The 26,021-nt window shown below is 42.1% G+C and overlaps 1 protein-coding gene across 1 annotated transcript; it reads right to left on the bottom strand.

Annotated features, from left to right (window-relative positions):
- Window positions 1-3,786: 3,786 nt before the first annotated feature.
- Window positions 3,787-4,606, bottom strand: LOC105914070 (senescence associated gene 20-like). Its single transcript, XM_012844711.2, has one exon. It carries the CDS (start codon window positions 4,364-4,366, stop codon window positions 4,034-4,036), a length of 333 nt encoding a protein of 110 aa, XP_012700165.1. The 5' UTR covers window positions 4,367-4,606; the 3' UTR covers window positions 3,787-4,033.
- Window positions 4,607-26,021: the final 21,415 nt, after the last annotated feature.

Genomic DNA, 26,021 nt, shown 5'->3' with positions numbered 1-26,021 from the left:
GCAGGACACAAAAAAAATTAGATAATGGTTATAGAGGCAAGAGCTCGAATGGTTATAGGGGTTGTTCAAAGTCTACAGACAAGGATGGAAAATTCTGCAATTATTGCAAGAAGAGACTCATTTTATATCTAAGTGCTATAAATTGAAGAACAAGGAAAAGAGAATTGGCACATATAGACTGAAAGGTAAATCTGATGAAGGTAATGCTTCTGTCGCTGCTACTAATGCTAGTTCAGATGGTTCTGAGCTTCTTGTTGCTTTTGCTAGATGTGCAAATAGTGGTGATGAATGGATTCTTGATTCTGCTGTTTTATTTCATATATGCATTAATAGAGATTGGTTCATCACTTATGATTCGGTCCAAGGTGGTTTTGTTAGAATGGGTGATGATAGATCACATCAGATTATTAGCATTGGATCTGTCTAAATTAACATGCATGATGGTATTACTAGAACTTTGACAGATGTGAGGCACATTCCAGATATAAGCAAGAATCTTATTTCTTTGAGTACTCTTGATGGCAAAGGGTACAAGTACTCCGGTGGAGATGGAGTTTTAAAGGTGTCAAAAGGTTCTCTTATTGTTATGAAAGGTGATTTGAAATCTGCCAATTTGTACCGTCTTCGTGGTACTACAATTACATGTGATGCCGCTATAATTTCTAATTCATTATCTACTTCTAATGCTATTAATCTTTAGCAAATGCGTCTTGGACATATGAGTGAGTTTGACTTGGCAGTGCTGAGTAAGAGAGGACTTCTCGATGGGCATAGAATCAACAAGTTGGATTTTTATGATTATTGTGTGTTTGGCACACACAAGAGGGTGAAATTTAATACCTCAAGTCATACAAGTAATGGTGTTCTTGATTATGTCCATTCGTATTTATGGGGACCATCTCGCCAGCCTTCTCTTGGTGGTGCTCGTTATATGCTGACCATTATTGATGATTATTTTAGAAAGGTATGGCCTTATTTCTTGAAAGATATATTAGAAGCATTTTCAGCATTTAAAGAGTGGAAGATTATGGTTGAACCAAACTGAAAAGAAGGTTAAGAAACTTCGTATTGATAATGGGATGGAATTTTGTTCTAATGAATTTATGTCATATTGCAAATCCGAAGGTATGTTAAGCACTACATTGTTCCTTATATACCCCAATAGAATGGTGGAGTTGAGCATATGAACTGGACTATTATCTCTAAGGCCTGTTGCATGTGGTCTGAATAGACATTTTTGGGCTGAAGCTGTTTTCATTGCATGCTATCTTATTAGTCATTCACCCAGTATTGCCATTGATAAGAAAACTGAGGTATGATCTGGTTCTCCAGCTGATTATTCACAATTAAGAGTTTTTGGTTGTACTGCTTATGCTCATATTGATAATGGTAAATTAGAGCCTAAAGCTATTAAGTGCATCTTTCTTGATTATCAACATGGTGTTAAAGGTTATAAGTTGTGGAATCCACAAACTCGAAAGGTTGTATTAGCATGAATGTTATCTTTAATGAATCTGCTATGTTACCTGACAACCTATCTACTAGTGCTCCCGTTTAGCAAAAAATCAAGTGCGCAGGTGGAGCATTTTATTGACGTTGAGAATACACCAGATAATGATAATGTTGCTGTCCAAGATGCACCTATTGTTGATAATTCACCAATTGTCAATGATTCATCTACTGTTGAGCATTCTTCTCCAGTTATGCAGCCTCCACAATAATCTATTGCATCTAATAGGGTCAGAAGGGCTCCTAAGCCAACTAAAAGGTTGATTGAAGAATGCAATATTGTTTATGCTTTGAGTGTTGCAGAAGAGATTGAAGGTGCAGAACCTTCTAGTTATTCTGAGGCTATTACTTCTGCTAATGGCAACAATTGGATGACTGCTACGCAAGATGAGATGGAGTCACTTGAAAAGAATTGTACTTGGGATTTAGTAAAATTGCCCAAGGATAAAAAGCCAGTCCGTTTCAAATGGATTTTCAAAAGAAAGGAAGCTATTTCTCCATGTGAGCTAGCAATGTATAAAACAAAGTTGGTTGCTAAAGGCTATAGCCAGATTCCAGGTATTGATTTTAATGATGTCTTTCCCCAGTTGTGAAGCATAGTTCCATTCCTACTTTGTTGAGTATTGTTGCTATGCATGACTATGAGTTGGAGCAGTTAGATGTTAAAACTGCATTCTTACATGGGGAGTTAGAAGATGTCATTTATATGGACCAACCTGAAGGTTTGGTTATTCTTGGAGGAGAAAACCTTGTTTGTAGATTAAAGAAATCTCTTTATGGCTTGAAACAATTTCCTAGGCAATGGTATAAGAGATTTGACTTATTTATGCTCTCTCATGGTTTTAAGCTGTCTGATTATGATAGTTGTGTCTATTTGAAGACAGTTAATGGTTCAACTATTTATTTGCTTCTTTTTGTTGATGATATGTTGATTGCTACAAAAGATAAATTAGAAATAGCTAAGTTGGAAGCACAATTGAATTTAGAATTTGAGATGAAGGATCTAGGTGCAGCTAAGAAAATTCTTGGTATGGAAATTATCAGAGATAGAAAATCTAGTATGTTATACCTCAGTCAACGAGTTTATATTGAGAAGGTTCTTTGTCATTTTAATGTGCATGATGCAAAACCAGTGAGTACTCCGTTAGCTGCACATTTCAAATTATCTTCAGCTTTATGTCTAGTGTCAAATGATGATCTTGAGTACATGTCTAGAGTTCCATATTCCAATGGAGTTGGTTCACTTATGTATGCCATGGTCTGTTCTCATCCTGATTTATCTCTTGCATTGAGTATTGTCAGTAGATACATGGCTAATCCTAGCAGAGAGCATTGGAATGCAGTTCAGTGAATTTTCAGATATCTGCGTGGTACTTCTAATGCATGTTTGCAATTTGGGAAATCTAAAGATGGACTTGTTGCTTATGTTGATTCTGATTATGCTGGTGATTTGGATAAGAGAAGGTCTCTCACAGGTTATGTTTTCACCATTGACGGTTGTGCTGTTAGTTGGAAAGCAACTTGGCAGGCTAATGTTGCTTTGTCCACAACTGAAGCTGAATATATGGTTATTTTTGAAGCTTGTAAAAGCTATTTGGTGGAGAAGTTTATACTCTGAACTTTGTGGGATATCTTCTTGCATTACTATACATTGTGATAGTCAAAGTGCTATTTGCCTTACTAAAGATCAGATGTTTCATGAAAGAACAAAGCACATTGACGTGAGATATCATTTTATTCGAGGTATTATCGCTAAAGGTGATGTTAAAGTATGCAAGATAAATACTCGTGATAATCCCGCTGCTACGTTGACAAAGCCTGTTCCTACAGCTAAGTTTGAGCTATGCTCAAGCTTGCTTGGTGTTAAAGTTTAAGTCCTACTAACTTTTGGCGTCGGTGATTATTTATTATTGAAATGAGTTCATCGATGATACTTCATTTGCTACAAGATGGAATTCATCTCAAGGTGGAGTTTGTTGGATATATCCGAATTATAACGTGAGTCTGGTGGGGACGCATGGAGGGCCCACATTCGGGTTATGTGATTAGAGGATTTGTTTCTGTATTTGAGTGTATTTGAGTGTAGTTAGTTTAATTCACCCTATATATACATCTTGTAAGCCGCATGGGAAGAGCAAGACGACTCATTGTATTCCTTGCGTTGTAACTCTCTCATTATAGTGAAGATCGCCAATTGGCGCCCATGGTTCGATTTTTCATGTAAAATCGTGTCTCGTGTTCAATCTTATTTTCGCATTATTTGCTGACACTCATGAATTTTTTTATCAATTTTGAATATAGAGTTGGAGAAGTTCCACTAGGATTCTATCATCTTCCTCGTGGCATCCGGTGGTCACGACCCCACAGGATGCAAAAGCGTGGAAGCTTTGACTCCCGAGCGTCAAGCTTTTAACCATTTGATCAGTTAACAAAAGTTGAACCATCGTGTAGAGCCTGTGGCCAGTTAAATTACAGCCGGCCAGTTTGCCTCAGGAGTTCTGTTACATGACACTATCTGATCAGTTCAGATGGCAAGCACGAGGCCAGGAAGGTTCCTCCGAGCCTGGTCCGGCAGCCGGCTCTGCCACACCTGCTGAGCCTTGGAGCACACATCCTCGCTCGCCGGCGCCGCCCGCGCCTCCATGTCGCGGCCGCCGCCGAGCCTTGTCACGACGAGCGCGGTGTTGCAGTACTCGCGCACCTCCGTGACGCGGCCGCCGGGACCCACGGTCCACGCGTGCACCCAGTACAGCGCGCCCGTCGCGTCCGTGCCCTCCGCCAGCACGGTCGGCCCGAACGCGTCCAGCGACCGGATCTTGAACGGGAGGCCGCCGCCGCCGCCGGTGAGCAGGCGCATGAGCACCAGGTGCTGGTGCGCCCGCGGGCCGTGGAACCACCAGTCCACGTCGGGGTTCAGCAGGCGGCGGACGGCGTCCACGTCGCCACGCTCCAGCGCGCGGTACAGCTTCTTCACCACCGCCTTGCTGCTGATCACCGCCTCGTCTCCTGCTTCGCCGTCAGGGCATAAGCCGGCATCGCCGGCCAAGATGTCACGCTTTGCCAGCTCGCTGGAGTGGGGAAAGAAGAGGAGAGTGGGAGACTACGTGCGAGAAGTTGCTTGGAGGTGGGCTCGTTGCTAGAGGTGTCAAGACTTGGACGGAGAAGAGGTTGCCAGCTCTCCTTATATAGAGGAACATGGATAGCCGCTAGCTTGTAACGTGAGTAGGATTCCAAAAGCATAGAAATTTTTAATTCGTGCATAAGCAAGTGGTAATGTGCGATTCAGTTACAGGTACATATCTTGTTGGTCCAGTTTAATAATTTATCCACCTTTTGACAAATGGATTGAGCTTACGCGATGTCAACCGCGATGTCGACCACTTTACTACTTCCTCCGTTCTAAATTGTAGGTCATTTTAGCTTTTCTAGGTGCATAGTTTTTGCTATGCATTTAGATATAGTGTATGCATAATAATATTTATGAATCTAGAAAAGTCAAACGACCTACAATTTGGAACAGAGCTGATATAGAAGCTGGAATGTCTGTTAGTGGAGTAAAATTGCTGATTGAATGACTATACACAGCATGCAGCATAAAAATGCAATAGAAAATGTGTCATCAAATCTAGATTTAGTAACTAAAAATGAGTGGAAATTCATTAAAATTTAATTACTTGTTAAAAATGAGGCACTCTTAATACTACATTTCTAGGTAAATAAAAATCCAATAAGGCTATCACAACTAAATGCAGTGGTGGAGCGAGCTAGAGCTACTAGTTTAGCAAATATGGTCTGATTGCGTATATCAGTATGACACAAACTTATCTTTGACGATTTGGTTCAACAAATCTCTAGCTTCCTCAATATTCTCCATTGTTTAAACTTAAGCAAACTCTGAAAAGCACATATACCAACTGGAGCTCTGCCTGACAGAACATATCTGTATCTGCTCATCAGGATGACCAACTAGGTTTAGCTACATTATTGCAAACACAAATAATGCCCCGTATGCCGACTAACATTGAACACCCTATAGCAAATCGGATATTTATTTCCTACTGATTCGGGGCATTACCAAAGAGGATCCCTCAAGTTTGTATACGCTGACTAAAATTTCATATGAAACAGATTCCTCTAGTAATCTGCCGCCCAATTAGCATACCTATCCAAGAAGTGAGACTTACTTTTATTAATCGTTGTCTAGTCTTTTTCAGAATCTGATTGCAAAGCAATCTGCCGAAGGATAAGAGATTACAGTCCAAAGTAGAAAAGATAAATTTATCCATCTTCCTTTTGGCAAAAGTTAGCAAATGCATTACCCCGGGGTTGGATCAATTGGTGCAGGCTCTGTTTGGTGATCAAGTCCGATACGCAAATGGAATTGGTAGCTAACATTTTGAGTGTCAGTTAGCCTGTAGCGCACTGCTGTTCCCTACACGCTTGGACCATTGGTCAGTTCCTGGCTTTCTGTTGCATGCCCCAAGTGGGTTTCAGGGGCTGCGGCAACTGGTGAAGAAAGGAGACGAATAATGAAGAAGAAAGCAGATAAAATACGGATTAGTGGTTGGTTTATCTGCTTGGACTAAACAAAGTGTCAATTTTTTTTGTCTAGATGCAGCGATTACACAAAAAAGAGTCAACAGATCTTCAGTTCATGCATTGTATATTCTACAAGTTGTGTTGTCGACCGAAAGGGTCTTTTGAGGTGGTTAATAAGATTTTTTTTTACAGTGTACGATACTATACTATACTAGTGTTTGAAAAAGATTAGTATAAAAAAATCCGACGGTCAAGATTAATTGTAATTGTACAGTAGTTAAAACTTCACCTAGTATGGGTAGTATACATGAGGAGTATATGTAGTATAAGGGTATAATGGTTAAAAACACATAAATAGCATCACTATAATATTTTTTTGACACTAACATAAAGTCTAAAAGACCATTCCATTTGCAATATAATACTAAATTATCATAATAATGAACGATTAGATCTTATATATATTATATATCACTAAGTAGTAGTATTGTGTATCGTAAAGAGCTCGGTTAAAAAACTTAAGCTTGTACGTGTGCTTTTTTCGTTCCAGTTTGTGTCTGAAAATATGTGGAGGTTTGCCTGGGTCTGAAGGAAAAATTTGAATTTATATCTTTGGCATTAATGAAACAGGGTGTATCCCCGAAATCTTGCGTGGAAGAATGTTGTGGTAGTGGTAATAAAAAGATGCTCTGTCCAGGAAACCCAGACAAGAATGAACCTTTAGAGTAACTACAAGTTTGCTGCTACTGCATATGTCCATGTATTGGCTTTGAGTTTCCCGTTAATGCTTAAACACATGAGGAAAAATAGACAATTCACTTGCTAGTTAGTTCACTCAACTAGTTCTAAAAAAGTTAGTTCACTTAAAATAGTAAGCTGATAAAGCGAAGGTTGGAAACACATCTTAGGCTCCCTACAGCCTACAAAACTAAAATTGAAGAGTGATGCAATTGTTTTTTTCTTAAAATTGTTCACCAGCTAAAATTCATACCTTCTGCATGTGCCTGATACCACAATTTCCATGCACCAAGCCCTTATCGGGGAAAGGAAGAAAATACTATTGACTCTTTTCGGACTCATGGAGCCTATAATTTCTTATGCCGGCACCAATTGGGATCTTAACTCAGGACCTTTTAGCACTAATACTGCATCGAGTTTCATACAATAGCTTGTTCACCTCAAATCTTGTGCTGGTGAAGAAAGATGAATAATGAGTAATAATGTACTGGGTTCATCAATGCCAGCAAATATATTAGTTACACCAGCCAGCCAAGAATAGCATTGACTTAATTAAATGATTAAATCAAGTGACCCAAACTGATAACTTATATAGATGTCCTCACTATATATTCTGATCGGCAGGGGGTATAATCACGCCGCACCCGATACTTATTCGATAAGGGATCCCTCAACGTAATAAGCAATAGAATGTTGGTAAATACCTTCACAGTATCATACTTCTCAGCACCAAGCATGTATCCCTCCTCTGAAAGACTGAAACTGGTATTAACAATAGCCCATAGGGCAAACAATGCAAGTCTCCTAAGGTGAGAGAGACAATAAGTTGCAGAAAATATTCGGCAATCTCTGAACAGGATGCATGCTTGATATAGTGAAGTGGACAGCGACAGCCCAGAAAGTAGAATAGCTTCGTCACAAATAATGCCAATATCATGCAGGGTGCACACAATTTGAAGAATAAACAGTAGGTATATTTTTGGATGTTCATATACACGTCTATACTCACCATAACAAAAATATGATCACAAAACCTAAAATAAACTACAAATTGAGAAATCAATTGGCACCAAACTCAGGGGTAGCGAACCATATGTTGAACATTGCTTACATATTGGTAGCGAAGGCCGATATATACATACATTTGTCCTCTGATCATCATTTTACATCATATTTTTCACATGGCACTGTGTCTCCATTGTGTAATTCAATTACTTTTTGGGATTAACTCTATTACTTTGAATTTCATAAATATATAAGTTAATGGAAAACAAAACGAAATACTAGACTTCATTTAAGAAAAGGAACTATTACACTATGAAAATGAATTTCTGATCCTAGTGTCCAATTTAAATAATTAATACATATATTAGCGTCAATGTAGAGAAAGTTGACTGCACCTTATCCAAAGTTATCATATACATAAGTATTCTATATGGTGAAGTGCTGTCATCGGTGGTTGCATAAAGCTGGGCAGTTGGCGCTGATAAATTTACAGACTTTACACAAATGAGTCGCACAACCACGAGCTACTTTTATCACAGCACAGGCAGCTTATTATATATGTGTGCTCATAACTTCATCTATACCAGGTACTTAAATTGTTTATTTCTTGATTGTTTTTATTGCCATGATTAAGCATATAAGTAGCATGATTAAGAAAACATTTGCTGACAAAATGCCATCACCAAGCACATAGAACTCAATTTGACATTGGTTTTAGCTCGCATATATTTTTATTTTTTGGGGAAATATTTCGCTCTACTTAGCTGCTGATTCCCAGTTGTTCCCTTGGATATATGGTTATATATATAAACAGATGCCACAATGTGTCTAAGGTAACAATTTTTGTATTCTTACTTCTTTAGTGACCTATTTGCATGGAGCTAAAATGCCATATCCCAAACCAAGATGCAACATATATACGCAGAAAGAAATTCTATTAATCCGAAGTTAAACACTTTAGCTATGTACCGACGTCGATTAAGAGCTCTGAACTAGCAATTGAGCACCACCAGTCAAGAGAATCACACATTGCAGGATGGTCGTGTTCCAAGTTGAGCTTCCCAATTGAATAGCCTCTGAGCTGGAGCACTACCGGCGTGCAGAGATTGACATGGCGTTTGTGCACTGTCCCTGGGCAGCGTGTTCTCATAATCAAGGTCCCACGAATCCCCCCTCGCCCAGCTTGCCTTCGGAAGACCATCCTCCAACCTCCATCCAGAGCAGAACGCAGTCGGCGCATCTTCTGATTCAGAGGAGGATCGACCTGTGTACGCTACCATGCAGGGGAGATTCAGATCAGATTCAGAATGAATCATTGTTCATGGAGGGACAGTGCCACTGGCCTGCCGACACGAAAACACAGGCCAGTTCACTGTCAGCTCCACACGCGCGTCCTGGATGAAGTGACGCTCAAACGTTTGATCAGGTCATCATACTTTTGATTGATCGAGATCTTGCCAACCGATGATATATGCCAGCTGTAGTGTCTTCCCGATTTTGAATTAATCGAGGACCCGGGAGATTGTGCTGTCAACTTCATATTCCTCGACGCTCAATCATCTTGGTAGGACTCTGGGTGATACCATGAGTCGCGCGGTTCATGTACGAAACATAACAGATAGTAGAGATCGATCTATCGTTGGAATAATTGGATTATGTTTTCTATGTTGTTAGCTTGAATGTTTGATAAGAGAATTTCCAGCGATATCCCTCAAATCAGAGCCTCCAAATGCTAATTGAGGGTTTAGGTTTTCAAAAGTATCTCCAACTCCAACAACAACCCTCAATTATTCTACATATTCCTCAATGCTCAATCATCTTGGTGGGACTCTGCGTGAACAACACGAGTCATGTGGTTCTATGCTTGTCATCTTGAATGCTTGATAAGAGCATCTCTAATAATAGTCCTAAAATCAAAGCTCCAAATACTAATTGAGATCTGACTCTATTTTTTGAGGGCTTTAACAGTACCTTCAACTCCAACACAACCCCCATTTTCTTATGAGAGGTGTGACCCGCTCGTTGTTGTCTCTTTTTTTCTTTATCTTTTTTTTCTTTCTTTCGTCACCTCTCCTACATTCGCCCGTCTCCGCTCATCACTACTGCCTCTGTGCTTAGGGAGGGAGGTGCCCCTCCACCGCTGCTTGGGGGCCTGCCAATCGAGGACAAAACCTTACTAGAGTTGCTCTAAGCTAGGCTAAGTTCAGTACTATAGGAAAGGGAATTAAAACAAAGCGCTTGCAACAATTCCCATATAAGTATGTTCCTCACCTGATTTTGACAATACTATTCGACTTGGTTTCATATTGGAAGAAGTTTCAAATTGGAAGGACTTCTGATGGTCTGCTTCGAAATTTTGTTCTAGCCCAAAAACCATTAAAAGATGGGAAAAGCTATCCTACGCTCGAGTGCTTTACTGGCCTTCAACACTTGATTTCTTCCTCTTGCGATCAGTGCTCGACTGCTTCTCCTCCAACTCTGGCACAGTGAGGTTAGGGTTTGGGTTCGATGTGGGAGGTTATCAGGGAGGGAGGGCACCGGGCTTAGAAGGGGATGATGTTGGCAGGCGTGCAGCCGAGCGGTTGTGATAGGTTGTGGACAAAGTGGCAAGGCGGATCACCATCGGTCGCTAGGAGGGGGATGGCCGGTGGTGTTGGCAGCAAGGAAGCATGAAAATGGAGTGGTTAGCGACGGGGGGTGGTAGCCAGCGTCCTCCCCACTAGGGACAGCTGGAGGTCAGGGAGCTCGCTGTGAAGAAGAATAGTGCTCATTCGGTAGGGGAAAAATATTGGATCCTCGTACACAAAAACAGTCAAGTGCCTGGTAGCCAGTCCCTAAAAAGATGAGATTTTGGGAACTTCCAAATTTTAAATATTTAAGATAGTAATTGGCAAAAATCAATCTTGGCAAAAATATTAAATAGAATGGAACAATAGTAAATGCTAATTTGTATTGTGACCGAGAGTATAGTGCATTAGTTACATTTAACTTTCGCTGATCGACTTCTTGACCAGCCCACCTGGCACCAAATCCATCACAACTGCCACCTCCATGATTTAGCATTAGGTACACTATCTCTGCCTAAGTTGATTCGGTCCTCACCATCCGAGCGAAGGGTTTGGGTGAAGGGTGTTGGCGGTCATTATAGACACCATTTTATTGCTATTTTGGTGGTGTTTCCATAATGATTCTTACACTAAATTGCCACTTAGCATATAAAATAATCCTCTATCTGCATATGTGTCGTGCTTTGAAGCATATTCTGAATTTATAGGAGAAATGACATAAAGATAGGACTTTCATCTAAGCCTCACATGGACATGGACTGGGGATGTCATAAGGAAGAAACACAAGCAAGATGGGCACTAGAACACCAACTTGGCACTAGAACACCAACTTGGCTCCATACTGATCGGCATGGGGATTCATGCCGATCGGCATGGGCCCAATTGGTGTCCAAACTCGATGAATTTTTTCCCAAGTTACCAATTTGAAGGATGACAAAAGTGGTGACTAGAAAGCAAACAATCATGAGCCATGCCAATCCTCATTGAGGGTCCAAGCTAATCAACATGGGCCCACTTTGTGCCCAAAACTCGATGAACTTCATCCTCAAGTAACTTAGGGGCGAAGCACCTGAAGATTTGGCAACATAATCTCATGGAAAGGTCAAGAATGGAAGGTCGAAATCTTGTAGGAGCAACAAAACTTTTGTTTGGGCCATAACTTCTTCATCCGGACTGCGATTGACGTGAATTTGGTGTCTACATGTGGTAGCTCAAAAGGACCTACAACTTTTCGTCGAAGTTAATCCAAGGTAGGCGTATGCCGATCGGTATGGGTTTTTCCTTCCATTTATCTAGAAGCCTCCTTAGGGTAATAAATACCCCCACCTAACACTACAAGAAATCTGCTGGTATATGAGGAACCAAAAAGTGTCATAAACATGTTTTTTGCATCATAAATTGTGATTTATGACGTTCGAGTGATGAAAACCCTTCGTTATTAGTCGAGCATCATAAACCGCGACTAGTGATGTTCCTTATTTCGGTGCGTGACGAATAAAAATTCGTCCCACATGTCATCATTAAACTGTTTCGAAGGTTGCGCCATGTTGGACAAGAATCCAACGTGGCTCCGACGTGGCAGGGGTGTTATGACAATTTTGGTTTGTCACTAATTGAACCCCGATCCAGGTAAGAGCCTTTATGAGCCTAATTTTGTTGGGCTATTTTTAGCTCATTTTAGTTTCCGAGCTATTTTTGGGTCGAAAAATATTTTTTGCATGTCATATTGGGCTATTTTTTTCTGAACCCTAGCCCATCTAACGAAGAGCTATTATTGTATTTCGCAGTACCATATTAGGCCGTTTTTTCCTAGGCCCTAGCCCATTATTGCATTTAGTAGTGCCATATATTCAATTTTGTCTGCTGATCACCATCACAATCATAGACATAAAAACAACTCATTTCCAACTTCTATATTGTTCACATCACAATCAATGAATAGTTCACCAGTGATAATAATGCAACATACAACAAGCTAAGCATCAACAATGCAACATACAATAAAAGTTTATTAGCAACAAACAACAAGTTCACCAGCAACACACTTCACTTGAGGGAAGGATTCACCTGGGTCTAACTGGTGCTAAAGTTTATCAGGCTAGAAATCAGAGAATACAACTGCTTTGTGGTGTTCTTCAAAGCTTTGAGCTCTTATGTCTCAGACTTCAATGATGTTTCTTGTGTTTCAGCCCTCAATCTCAGTGCACCTATCTCAGACTCCTATTCAGAAATCTTTTACCGAAGTTGTGCCCCCCCTTTTCTCGCTCTCAAGATCAGCAAGGATTTCTTCTACCTACAGCGTAATACCAACCCTAGTTCCTTCTCGTGGGTGAATGCTAGCAACCTCCCGAAATGTTCTAGATTGGACAACTTCAGCCACTGCTTCAGCAACAGTCTTTGGTTGGTTGTCTCCAGGTTGGGCGGCAATTTATTCCATCCGAGCCTAATAAAAGAAAGAAAATGAAATGTCTCACAAAAGTACTCGCAAATATTTCTAGTATTTTCATTGCAAAGAAGAAAGCAAAGTAAATAAGTAATTACAATGGTTGCTTGTACTGGAGCGGTGTAGCCATTTTTGCTGCTATGGATGTCCTTGAAAAGATCAATTGGAGTTGGGTCTCCTTCAACATGCTCCTCCCTCTAATATGATGTGAAAATAGGCATAAACTGTTAGCTTGGAACAAGGAGGATGAGCAAGTTCATGAAATAAAGTACAGAGCAAAACATGACTTGTTCAGTTGCTTACCACAATATGAGCTTGTGCAACGTAGCTTCTAGATCCTGTGCGCTGAGGAAACCTGACCAGTCCATGATTACCAGTATTTATAATATACCTCTCCTTTACAATTATGAAAACTCATGTAAGATACATGAATAAGAGGAATATATCAGTACAATGTGCTAGTGGCAAGTTGAAGTTCTATCATAACCTATGAGGTTGGCTAGACCACATCGTAACTAGTTTGTTCCACTAATCGTCATCCAGTGTGGTCACAGGAGATTTGGTTGGGACTTCATTTACTGGAAGATCATTGGAGATTTTTTTCTTGAGCCAGTACCTCCCCTATCTCTGTTGTGACTTGAGCATATCAGTGTATGCCTCTATGACAGGTTGACTGGTGGTGTCAATATCAAATTGGACCTATATTAAGCACAACACAAGAGTAGTCAGAAAAATGGATGAAAAGAAAGGATGCAAAAAAGTATGCTAGTAGATGAGGTGATATAGACACACCACCAATTCGCAAATCTAGTCCTTGAGATATTCTTCATTCTCAGTCATGTAGTCTTTCCAGCGAGTAAGGATTGGTATATGTCCACGCCGTATGATCCCACCCTTTGATGCAAACTTTGTAGTTTGCATTCGTGCCTCTGGCCATTTGAGCCCTTCTTGAACATGGATTGGAACCTTGGTGCGCAACCCTCTGCTTATCCTATCGAGATCTCTACCCAATCTTCTTGAATCTCGTGGCACTTGTACTCTTCTGGAAGGGTGTGCATCACCTAACAATATTGTTATGGTCATACTTGTGTTAATAATGATTTGGTTGATAATTGCGATGTTTCAACTTTTTGGCTTTGGGAAAAAGAGATCAAATGACTTGCCTTCACCAATCATCATATCGATGATGTCCTCAGTGTGGGTGGCTGTTGCTTGGCCTTCAGTTGGCAATTTTTGTGAATCAGGAGTTATCCCATCTGAAACTCTTACCTGAACTAAAGCCAATTCCTTTGCCTTGGTCCTAGTCACTCTAGTAGGCATACTATCAGAGGCATCAGGTGCCTGAATTCTCTTGGACAACCCTCTTCCCCCGCTGACAGGTATACTATCACTAATCTGATTGGACAAATTGCATAAATAAAAATAATGAGAAGCAATCCTGCATAACTGATACGAGAAACATGGTAGGCAACAACAACTGATACCTCGTGTTGGCCTATCTCTTGGTCATATTCAGGTCGTTCCTAAGACGGATCATATGTAGGATTTGGCAAAGCATGCTTGTGAGTTGTCCAACGCCGAGGCTAGACAAAACGCTTTGGTTCCTTATGATACATGCAACCCTCTCCTCGTATGGATGGAGCTCTCATTCTACATCTTTGGAAAAGAAAAAACTTATGTAAAATTGTCTAACCACTGTAAACGAAACACACTACAGTACAACGGTATAAAATCTAAAGGTAGAGCACACCAAAACAAGATCCAAGATAGGATGTTCCTGGCCAAAACAAAATTCAGGAAAGAATGTTCCTACCCAACCTTATACAAGCCAAAGGGACAAACTAATGTAAAAAGAAATAAATTAATGCAAAATCATAAAGGTACTGCCCACCAAACAAGATCTAAAATAGGATGTTCCTACCCAACCTTGTACAAACTAGTAAAACAAACAAACTACTGCATACATGGGAACTGCCAGATCTGCAAATGAACAATAAAGTAAAAGCAGTAACAACACCACACAAGGAAACTCTTTAATCGCATCACCGGGGATGCTTAATTAGGGAGGAAAAATTGTACCTGGTTGTTGATGTTTCCTTTGTATGACCTTCCCACCTGGTGCCATTGCATCGCCGCTGGACCTACGGAGGGAGATGGGAAATGGGCGGTAGCTATGAGGGAAGATTGTGGATGGCGGTGAGTAGGTGAAGATTTTGGAAGGCGACAAGGAGGAGGTGAAGGTTTGGGATGGGGGCGAGGTAAGGATGGCAACGGGGCGGGTTCAGATCGGATGGAGTGCCTGGGCACCCAAAATCGAAACCCCAACCTAAAACCCGAAACCGAAACCGAAACTGTTTCGGGTGAAAATCCATCCCCTAAACTGAAACCCGCAGGTACCCGAAACCTGACGGATTAACCGAAACCCAAAATTGAACAGTACAATACAGTGTAATAGCAGCAATACAACATAGAGTTTATGGAGAACAGTAGCACCATTAATGTACCAGTACCAATACAAGTTTGGGTTCTGTTTTCCCTCCCTCCCTCTGTTCCTATTGCTCAAACCATAGAAATTGGAGAACAGAGAACTTCACAAAATCACAAAAGACATTTCATGATGACCATAGCACAATAGCATCGACCACAACCACTAATGCATCAACTCTTTGATAACTAGTAGAGAAACAAGCACATAACCAGTACAGTAGCAACTTGAAGGTTATGGACAAGTTCAAGGACAATTGAAATTACAATTATTACATAGATAGCAATACAACAACACCAACTTGGGGAATTAAACTTCGCTTGATCAGTTCATCATTCATCCATTATTGTGGAATCATCTTCATCCTGTGAAATAAAAATAGAGAGAATTACTCTCTAAAATGATGAACATAGTGTAAATTCACAAGTTGAAAATAGAACTATAGAAGCAAACAACAACCATTTCTATATCTTTTTCATCAAGACAAGTCATCAAAGCACCAACAAAAGTAGACTGAGAACCTGCATTGATATAGTATTCACAAATTAGTTTTATTGCTTATCCGGAATGAACAACACATACTTATAGAAATTGCACTTTATGACTTACCCAATATGTCAGCGTGAGACCATGCTTGCATGCACATAAGTGCTTCTATCATTGATGGTGCAAGCCTACTACAATGTGGACTAATTATTCTCCCACCTGTACTAAAGACTGACTCGGATGCCATCATTGTAACAGGAATAGCAAGGATATGACGTGCAATCAGTCGTAATGTTGGATATTTCAGCCCTGCATGTTGCCACCACTGAATGATATCCAACTCTTGTGTCCTAGGCAGCAATGGCTCTTCCAAGTACAAATCTAACTTTGTATGCACAAAAGGGGAGGTCACAACTGGCTGCTTGGACATGTAATCATCAAAAGTGTCCATCCAATCCTCATCGTCCATCTGAGTTGGAGCACTAGGTCTAGTTTGAGCACCATCTGTTGTGGCAACATCCTCCATAGCACCTTGGTAATCCAAAAACCAGATTGTACAACAAGTCTTTGACTTTATTGACAGCTTCCATAGCTACACTTTCTAACCCATGAATTTTGAGAAAAAGAGCATTCAACAGTTGCAATTTAAACCAAGGATCTAGGACAGCAGCAACATCCATCAAACCATGCACATCTGACCAATACTTGTTGAATTTTTCTTTTCATTTTAATAGATATTTCTTCTACCTTAGGAGTATCACTACTTTGCCACTTCCTAATTGCAAAAAAAATGTTGCATATTTTGGGGAAGAAAAGGTTGGCTGTGACATATCTAGTGCCTGATAGTAGCTCAGTTACATCATAGAACATCTTTAACCTATCACAAAGCTCTCTAGCAAACTTCCAATCATCTTCAGATGGAACACATGGAGCACAAGAAGCGAGGTTCTCAAAAACATCTTGGTAAAGTAGTGCAGTGTTAAGCATGATATAAGTTGAGTTCCATCTAGTTTTACAATCAAGAGCAATTCTTTTTTCATATTTTCCTTTCATTTGTGCTGCCATTTTCTCAAACTTCTCATGTCTTTTAGGAGTGGCCGACCAGTATGCAGCACTATCACGCACTTTATCAATTCTATTCTCCATGACACTCATTCCATCTTTCACAATCAGATTTAAGATATATGCAGCATAACGCATATGAATTAATTTTCCCTTCAACATACAAGAGAGGAGTGGTAACTTGCCCTCCATAGCAGCCTTGTTCTTTGCAAGGTCATCACCATCAGCCAATCATATTCTTCATAAGGTTGTCATTGACACTACAATTGTCAAGAGTTATAGTGGACATGTTCCTCTCAATATGCTAATCTAGGAGAACTTCATGAAGAACATCAGTTATAACCTCCGCTATATGTGGCGCTGGAACATAAATAAACCTACAATAAGAAAATATCATAAGTGAATAAGTGATTATGGTGGACACTTTGCTCTCAATGGAATAAATGCATAACACAAGAAAAAAAATGACATGTTTAAAGTTACCTAATAAGAAAACTTTTTAGCTTCCAATCTTCATCTAGAAAATGGGTTGTAACTACCATGTAACCTTTCCTCTGGTGGTTTGCTGTCCACAAGTCCGTAGTAACAGCAACATGAGAACTCAATTTCTTGATATAATTCACCATAGATTGCTTCTGAACTTGATACATATCCAAGATATCCTTCCTAATTGTGTTTCTAGAAACTACCTTGAATGCTGGCTGCAATGCTGCACAAAACTTGCAAAATCCAATATGGTCCACCATGGAAAGAGGATACTCATGGACAATAATCATTAAAGCAAGTTCTTTCCTAGCGACATCTTGATCGAACACATACTTCTCTAATGTGACTGTGCCATCTTGTAGGTTTGCAGATAATTTAAGAGTTGACTGTGTTAAACCTTTTCTAGTAACTCTGTCCTGACATACGGCAATATGATTCTTCAAGTGAGTTGTACCATTTCTTGTCTCCCCACCTAAATGTTTTTTTACACCCTTACATTTTGCTTTCCAAACCCCACTAACATTAATCAAATCAAAGTCTTTCCATACTTCAGATCTTAGCTTCCTCTTAGTACCAACAGGAACATCATCTTCTACCTCTAAAACATTAGTTGCAGAATCAGTTGCTGCCGGTGCTGCTGAATTGGATGGCGGTGTTACTGAATTGGCTGCAAGACATCGATGAGTTTGAGGACGAGAACCCACTGATTGAGATGCAACAGTAGCTTGAGATCCACTCGAAGCACCAGGAGCTGACATTGCTCATTTCCTGCTTTTCATTTTAAAAGCAAAGTTATCAATAGATGGGAATTTGGATCCAATATGATAGGTTAGATGTTGTTCACTCATTTGATGGGAATTTTAAAACCATTTCCTATCAGATTAGATGCAAGAACATGCTATAGTACTATCTGCAGCCATTTTCTAATTGATAGGTTAGATGCAATACTACATAGGAATGCAGCTACTTCAAATTTAAAGATCTGTCAGCACATAAGGTACAAGGAACACAAGAACATGCTATACCATGAAAGGGAATCAAAGAATCTAGGAGCACCTTTGGACATGCTATAACACAGGAACAAGATCAATGCCACCAAGAGTCCAAGAATTAACACTAAAATTCGAGATCTAGGGAAAGGGAAATAGGGAATAGGGATGTGCCGTACCTCTAGACTGTTGGAATCACGATGAGGCGGAGCCATAGAGGAGCAGCAGCCGGGGACGCGGGGTGCTGGCGTGCCGCCTGCCCGCCGTGCCGGGGTGGAGCACGGCCGGGGACCTAGGGATGGCGCACGGCGGTGAGGGCGCAGGGCGCAGCCTCGCGGGCAGCCAGCGGCAGGATGCTAGCGGGAGGGGCGAGGCCGCATGGGGTGGGGGACTCTCGGATGGTGGACGGTGGCGGGGCGGACTGCCGGTGCATCGGTGCAGCGCGTATTGTGCCGTTCGTGTGCGGTACGAGACTGCAGGGAATAGCACGTCTGCGGTTTGCGCGTGGTGCCGTGGCTGCCTGGTGCCTACCACGGTGTGGGAGCCCAGAGCGGCAAAGCCGAGAGGCAGCGGGAGTGCGGGACAGTGTTTCTTGTGGTTATATACGTAGGGTTTTTATTGGGCTTCTATTGGGCCAAGTTGTTTCAAGGCCCCGATGGATAACCGTGGGTGATTTTAAAAAATCACACCAAAGCCGCGGTATTTCGGGTATCCGAACCTGAAAAACCGCGAGCAAAATTTGGGAACCAAAATCAAAACCCGCAAACCCGAAATCTATGGATATCCGACCCGAACTCGATCCGCTGCCATCTTTAGGGCGAGGTGGTGAAGGGGAACTAATGGCAGAAAGTTTTTGGATGCGGAAGATTTGGGTGGAGGGAGGGAAGGGACGGGGTTGTGGTATTTGGCCAATTCGGTGGATGGCCCTGTTAATGAGGTGGTGGATGAAATGAGGTGCTTTTGGGAAGAGGGTAGGAAAATAGACATTTCACATCTGTCACACAACTTGGCCCTGGCGTCTGAATGTTTGAATAGCGCACCAGAAAATTTTAGGGTTGGTCCATCCTATGTAATGGCGACTAAAGGATGTTCCGCTTAGTAGAATACGCTGGTAAAATCGAATAATGGAATGTCTAGTAGTCTATTCATAGACATTTCTGATTCTTGATACAACCAGCGAAACATGTACCAAAAGTTTATTGCTAGAATCAGGAGAATCTAGACTCAGACTCAACAAATTATCATTCGAAATCTCTGGTATATCATGAGAACACCTTCAAAAAGCCTGATAGTCCATTATTAGGTACTACTTCCTCCGTTTATGTATTGCTCTGCTTATATTGAAGTATGTTGTTAGGTACTACTCCCTCCGTTTATAAGGCATATGCACATAAGTGTAATAAGGGAGACAATGTCATAACATATCACGTCTTATAAATAAGAACGGAGGGAGTATTTAGGATGGAGAATTACTATATATATTGAGTTTAACATTGGAAAACCAAAGAAAGCTCCCTTCTATTTAGTGTGTTTACTACAATTGGAAATCCTTATACCATCCTGGCAACATTGGAAATCATTGTACCATCCCTTCCATTAGATGTGTTTACTACTTAATCATGTGCATGTTGGAAATCAAACAACCCTCCCTTTGGTTGCATGTGCTTACTTACATGTCAACATTGGAAACTAAGGAAATCTCCTTTCGATTGGGTGTGCTTACTACTTATTCATGTGCATATTGGCAACCAAACATCATCAAACAACCCTTCCTTTGGTTGCATGTGCTTACTTACATACATGTCAACATTGGAAACCAAAAAAATCTCCCTTAAATTGGGTGGCCTTACTACTTATTCATATGCACATTGGCAATCAAATATCTTTTTTCCTGATTGGATTTGCTAACTACTCAACCATGCGCACATTGGAGATCAAACATCCCTCCCTCCGATTAAATGGCTCCCTTAGATTAAGTATCTCCGGACATAGTTTTGGGTTACATTGAAGATTAAAACAAAAACACTACAAAGTTAGTTTTGGGTTCCTTGTATTAATAGCATCACTCATTACATGATGGCGAGGTTGGAGAAGTCTCCTTTTTGGGTGGTCGAAGACTAGACCCTGCCACTGTTGATGGCTGTTAGCATGCCAATTTGGGAACTGCAAGCAAACGGGTCAGGTGTAGCTCTTCCCTCAGAGTACTCTCACAAGGTTTATCAATTCGTGGAACTTATAACAGAAGATCTATTTCAACTAGCATTGTTAGTATTAACTTGGTGTTAATAAGAGATTCAGATCCAATCTACTAAGCATGTACAAACAGATAATAGATAAAACAGAGATAACCAATCTAGAGCAACCTAGACTATGCATATGTTGTAATTCTGAGCATGGAGAGCAAAGAAACATAGATGTGATCCTAGTAAACAGCATCTTTAAATATAAACCTCCAGTCCGGCTCCCTAAACCCCCTATCTTACACAAGAAAGATCCTGTCACGATCCCCTCTATCAACATAGGTAGATTAAAGGCACGATCGAAAGAACATGTTAAACTCATTGGTAGATTAGGCATGCAAATCCGGTCACCATAACCACAAGAACATCCTAAGCAATCTATCATCGATCATAGATTGAAAAGCAAGCAAACCCAAGAGAGCATAAAACCATAGAAGGAGATAGCTAGATCACTAAGAACATGAACACATCTATTACTTCACCATGAATGATTGTACATCACAAGATCACCATCAGGATCCTACCTTGATCTTGATGACTCCTAGCTCCAGAACTCTAGTGTGATCTTCCTCACAGGGTGATCACACCAGCAGGGATTCAGCTACGCTAACCTCTGACAACTGCACTGCCCTCGGCTCTTCGTAGTGGTGTCCCTCAAGCTCCTTCTGCTTCTCTACTGCTTTATGTCGAGTACATCATCTTGGATCTAGAGCTCGGTGGTTATTCGAGGTATTTATAGTCTGGAGAGCATGTAGCAAAAATAGGAAGGCGAGGGGGCAAAGGAAACCCCGAGGCCGATTAGCCTAGGAGGGTACAGGCAGATCGTCTAGGGTCTTCCTTTTCCCTTCTCACATCCTGCTTCGTCCCCAAGTCTTCTTAGATGCTCAGGAGTCTTATTTTCACTTGCATGTGGTCCTAGCATGTCGGTGGCTTCGGGATGAGATTGATCTTCAATAACTTTCAAAATCTCTGCTTAATCTTCTTTGATTCCTCTTTGATTCTGAAGTGATCCTTGTCATATCTTCACAAACTTAGCCCTTAAGTCATCTTGGAGGATTGCTTGCCAAAGATGGGCATCTGGGGGTGCTAAAAGACCCTAGGCCGATCGGCCTAGGCCCTTCCTGGGACTGGTTGCCTTTGTCTTTGACTCATTCATTGTTCGTTCAGTGCTTGATCCAAAAATATATTTTAGGTTCAATTTCCTGCAAAAATATAATATCTGCAAAATATGTTGCACATGTAGAAATAACCGGTTTATCAGGTGTGATCAATAATTTAGGTATTAAATTCATGTCATTATTGAAGATAAGCAGGGGTAAAATTGTGTCAATAACGAGCGTCAACAATCCTCCCATGCTTAAACATTGCTCATCCTCGAGTAAGTCTTCAATAGAATCAACGTTCCTTTTCGGTGTTCAATCTTGCACTTGATCACACACAAGAAAGCATAATGCTCTCATAGGATTTTTGAATTAATATTCAAGTTATAACCAGCCTTCTCTAATATGGAGGGTAGATATCATTTAAGCACATCCCACAATAAATTAATTTTCTTGCTCTCAAATTTAAACAAACTGTTGGCGCTAGAAATCGGCTGATCGAATCCCCAGCGTCGGACACACGACCCGGGAGAATCTGCTTAACTCCTGTTCGGGTGATCGCCCTGGTGCGGTTCGCGCGGCGTGCCAGCCAATCTGACCTGTTGATATGCAAGGAAAGAAACGTGTTAGATCCCAGAGGTTGCGATCGGCTAAGGTTCCGATCTCGAGATAGCTTATCAGCGAATCGGCCGATTTGCTGTAATAAAGAAATTGGCTATAATGCGGCCGATTACTGGGAAGCGTTAGTAAAGAAAATTGCCAGAGTGATCTAAACAACGCTATAGTAACAACACTAGGAATAGATCTAAATCGTCTATGCAGAAAACAATAGATTGAATAACGAAGTACAAGGAAGCTGAAAGTTCCAATTCCTAGCTGGATAACTGGTGATAAAACTAGAACAACAGGCAAGACCAAGGATTTTAGTGAATATCGATAACTAATGAATAAATCTAAACGAAACGACAGCGATGCGCCCGAAGTTAAAGCTTAGATATTACTCGATAAACGGAACTTACAGAATCGGCCGGAGATCAAGTTGATGCAGCCCCGCCAACCCGTATGAACTCGTGAAAAAGAAGAAAAGTATTGGCGAAGTCGCCTGCTTGAAAGTAAGTGCGAGGAAATAGTAGTTTGTTGTATTGCTTTTTTGGTGTCCTTTACAGATCTATGAAGGTGGCTATTTATAGCCTGTTACAAACGATTCCTTAACCGACTAGAACTCTATCTCTAATTTTAAATGAAAACGAATATTTACAAGTATGATTCGTACTGGAGTTGATCATCATGCTCTCATGGGTTGACTCCCTTTTTATCTTCACAGTTCACTTTAAGTCCATACCGGCCCAATTGCTCCAGCCTCCTAATCGGCCGATTTCTACCAACTCCATCAACAAAGGACAGCCGAGTACAGTACACCCGTATCCCTCAGAAGACGAGTACTCAAACAGCATTATGACTACCCGACACTCGGGACTACTACAAGCCAAGCTTAGCCTACATGTCGGGGGCTCCGACTACTCCGACCCTGGGACCTAAGGTCGGGCGAGGCGGAGTTCCACCCCCGAAGGGTCGGGTGCCTCCGACCCAGGACTCGGGGTCGGGCGAGGCGGAGTTCCACCCTCGGAGGGTCGGGCGCATCCGACCCCAGGACTCGGGGGTCGGGCGAGGCGGAGTTCGACCCTCAAAAGGCAATCGGCCGATCCTCAACTGTAGCACCAATCGGCCGATTTCCAACCGTGACCTCTGTGTCTTGCCACATCTCCTGATTTCTTCCTTTTCTGACGCCGATTTCATACGTGTCAAAATCTGGCGTCAACACATGCCCCCTAGTTTCGGAGTAAAACATAGTCTTTACTTCGAAATTCTTTTCAACTTCCCTTCCGAAACAAACGCATTGAAATATCCTTCTGTTTCGCGGTCTCCAGCCTGATGATTGCAATCTTTTCGAAATGGACGCCCACGACAACCACTCCTCCCGAAAAAATCGAAATGCCGGCATGGTAAAAATTCCGCTTTTACCCCTTCTCATACCACCTTTAAATATCAGCATGTCCCATACTCCTACTTGCGAGCTCACATCTTCCTTCTTTAGCGCACTGGCCTTCTTCTTCCTCCGGTGCCTTCCTTAGCTTCCAGTTTTTCCCCGGCATCTCCTTCCATCTACATTCCTCCCTACTTTTCCAATGGCGGCACCTTCAGGCACCTCACCAACACCCGAAGCTCCGGAGATGGCTCCACCAGCAGAAGTTCCAGTGGCAACGGCGGCGGCTCCATCGACGGGAGAAGGAGCTCCATCGGCGGGAGTTGAGGCTTCAACCGAAGTCCCATCAGTGGCTTCAACATCTGCAGTTCTACCGACGATCCCGCCAACTATGATGAGCTTCATCCCAGAGGTCATTACCGAAACTTTCCTTAACGCATTTATTTTAGATCCGTTCTTACTTCCGCACCCCTTTTTTTTTTCCTTTTTTAGGCGGTTAGGCATCAGATTACCATTCATCTCACAAAAACTCCCGGCCTTATCTGCCTCGGTCCCATGGGAAACCCGGATCCAACCGACCTAATCAATTTGGAAACCCATAGGATCCCTTTTAAGAAATCAACCATGGACCTAGATCACTGGTCAGGTACCTTCAGGTCATGGCCGAATGAAACCCCCGGCTGGAGAGAATGGTACCAACGGATAGCCGCCTCCAAGAGAGTCCAATGGGATGAGCACAAAATCGGCCAGTGCATCGATCTATCTTTATCCCAAATGGAAAGAAACGAGCCATTAGTGATAGCAGCCTCCTATTTCTGGTCCGACGCTCTCAATGCATTCCTCTTCGGACACGGACCTATGACTCCCACTTTGGCCGATGTGGTCATGTTGACCGGCCTTGACATCTCCTCTCCAGATACCCCTTTTTGCCTTTTGGCCAAGACATCTCATCGGCTGGACACAAAGGGAATCGGCGGATGGAAGGGATTCATCAAATGCAACAGAAGGGCCGGAACAGTCGAGAACAAAGAGCACACGACCTTCCTAATGATGTGGCTAGAGAAACATTTTTTCTATGGGAGAGCAGCCAGTCCATCCACCAACACGCAGGCTCTGGCCGAGGCACTATCGATAGGGGCCTCTGTTCCCCTTGGAAAGCAGTTACTGGGAGCAGCCTATCACATGCTGCACCAAATCGGTGTCAAACTATCCCAAGGGGAGCCAATTGGAAACCCCGGTGGACCCTGATGGTTCATCAACCTGTGGCTTAATCTGTACATGAGCAAGATCTCCCAGCAACGAGTGGAGCACATGACATTCCCCAATATCGAATCGGCAGAAAATCCCACCGTCCGACGCCGATGTACGTCCTTCGGCGAAGCGGCATCGGCCTTTTCTGGTTGCTCATATTCCGCTACCAAGGTGGCCGAATACTTAAGGTGCTTTTATAATGGCTTCAGCGAAGATGCAACCAGCTGGCCCTTATCAGAGGGAGGACCCAATCTTCGAGCTCCCTTCTTGTTTTGACTCAACCACTGGCCGATTCGATGAAAACCTCACAGATGAATTAATCAAACCGGGGATCTTACCGGCAAACTTTTTCTCGGGGAAAGATGCCCCTACTTATGAGTTCTACAACCCTTCCGTCGCAGCACGACAATTCGGCCTAGGTCAATTGCTGATTTACGCATACTTCGCCGGCCGGGCAAAGTTCAGAGATGAACTCACCAAGGGTCTTGACTATAACCGGCTGCGTGATCAGATCCCAGACTCCAGCACCATAGATCTGACCGGTTGGATAGTAGCTCCTTTCGTCGTTCAGCAGTTCAAGCTATGGTGGGCCGAATGGAAACAGTACATGTTCTGCGCTTCTGCAGCAGTATACTGCAATCTCCTGGATCCAGCCAACATCGACCCGAACGCCGAGGTACCTCTCTTTTTCCTAGCCGATTTTCATCTCCCCTCATTTTTTACACATATATACTGACTCTTACTGTTGCTTCAGTCTGAAAGCTGCGCTCCCCCAAAATGCAGCCGGAGTGGTCGGCCGATAGAGGATCGCTATCCGTACACAGCATTCCCCCTCATCGGCTATCATGCCCCTTCTGTAGACGACATCGCCGGCCGAGCGAAACAGGCGCAGAAGAAAGTTATCAAGAAGACCAGTCGCCGAGTGCGTGCTCGTACAGAATCAGTCGATCCACCCATGATCGTACCGGCGGAAACTTCGGCCGTACTGACCCTTCCGATTGCTGAAGAGGTCGACGTTCAAGTCGCCACAGAAGCTGGAGCAGCCGCCGCGTCATTATTGGTGGAGGCTATACAGGTAAACTCACTGTCCGATTTTCCCGATCTGCTATTTCAATACTGACTCTTCTTATATTAGGC

Source organism: Setaria italica, chromosome III, assembly GCF_000263155.2.
Source record: "Setaria italica strain Yugu1 chromosome III, Setaria_italica_v2.0, whole genome shotgun sequence".
Classification (NCBI taxonomy): Eukaryota; Viridiplantae; Streptophyta; class Magnoliopsida; order Poales; family Poaceae; genus Setaria; species Setaria italica.
Note: the sequence above shows the minus strand (reverse complement) of the source record. Positions and strands in the feature narration are given on the sequence as shown.

Coding starts and splice junctions, on each gene's coding strand:
- LOC105914070 (XM_012844711.2), bottom strand. CDS start 4,366: ATGCGCCTGCTCACCGGCGGCGGCGGCGGCCTCCCGTTCAAGATCCGG.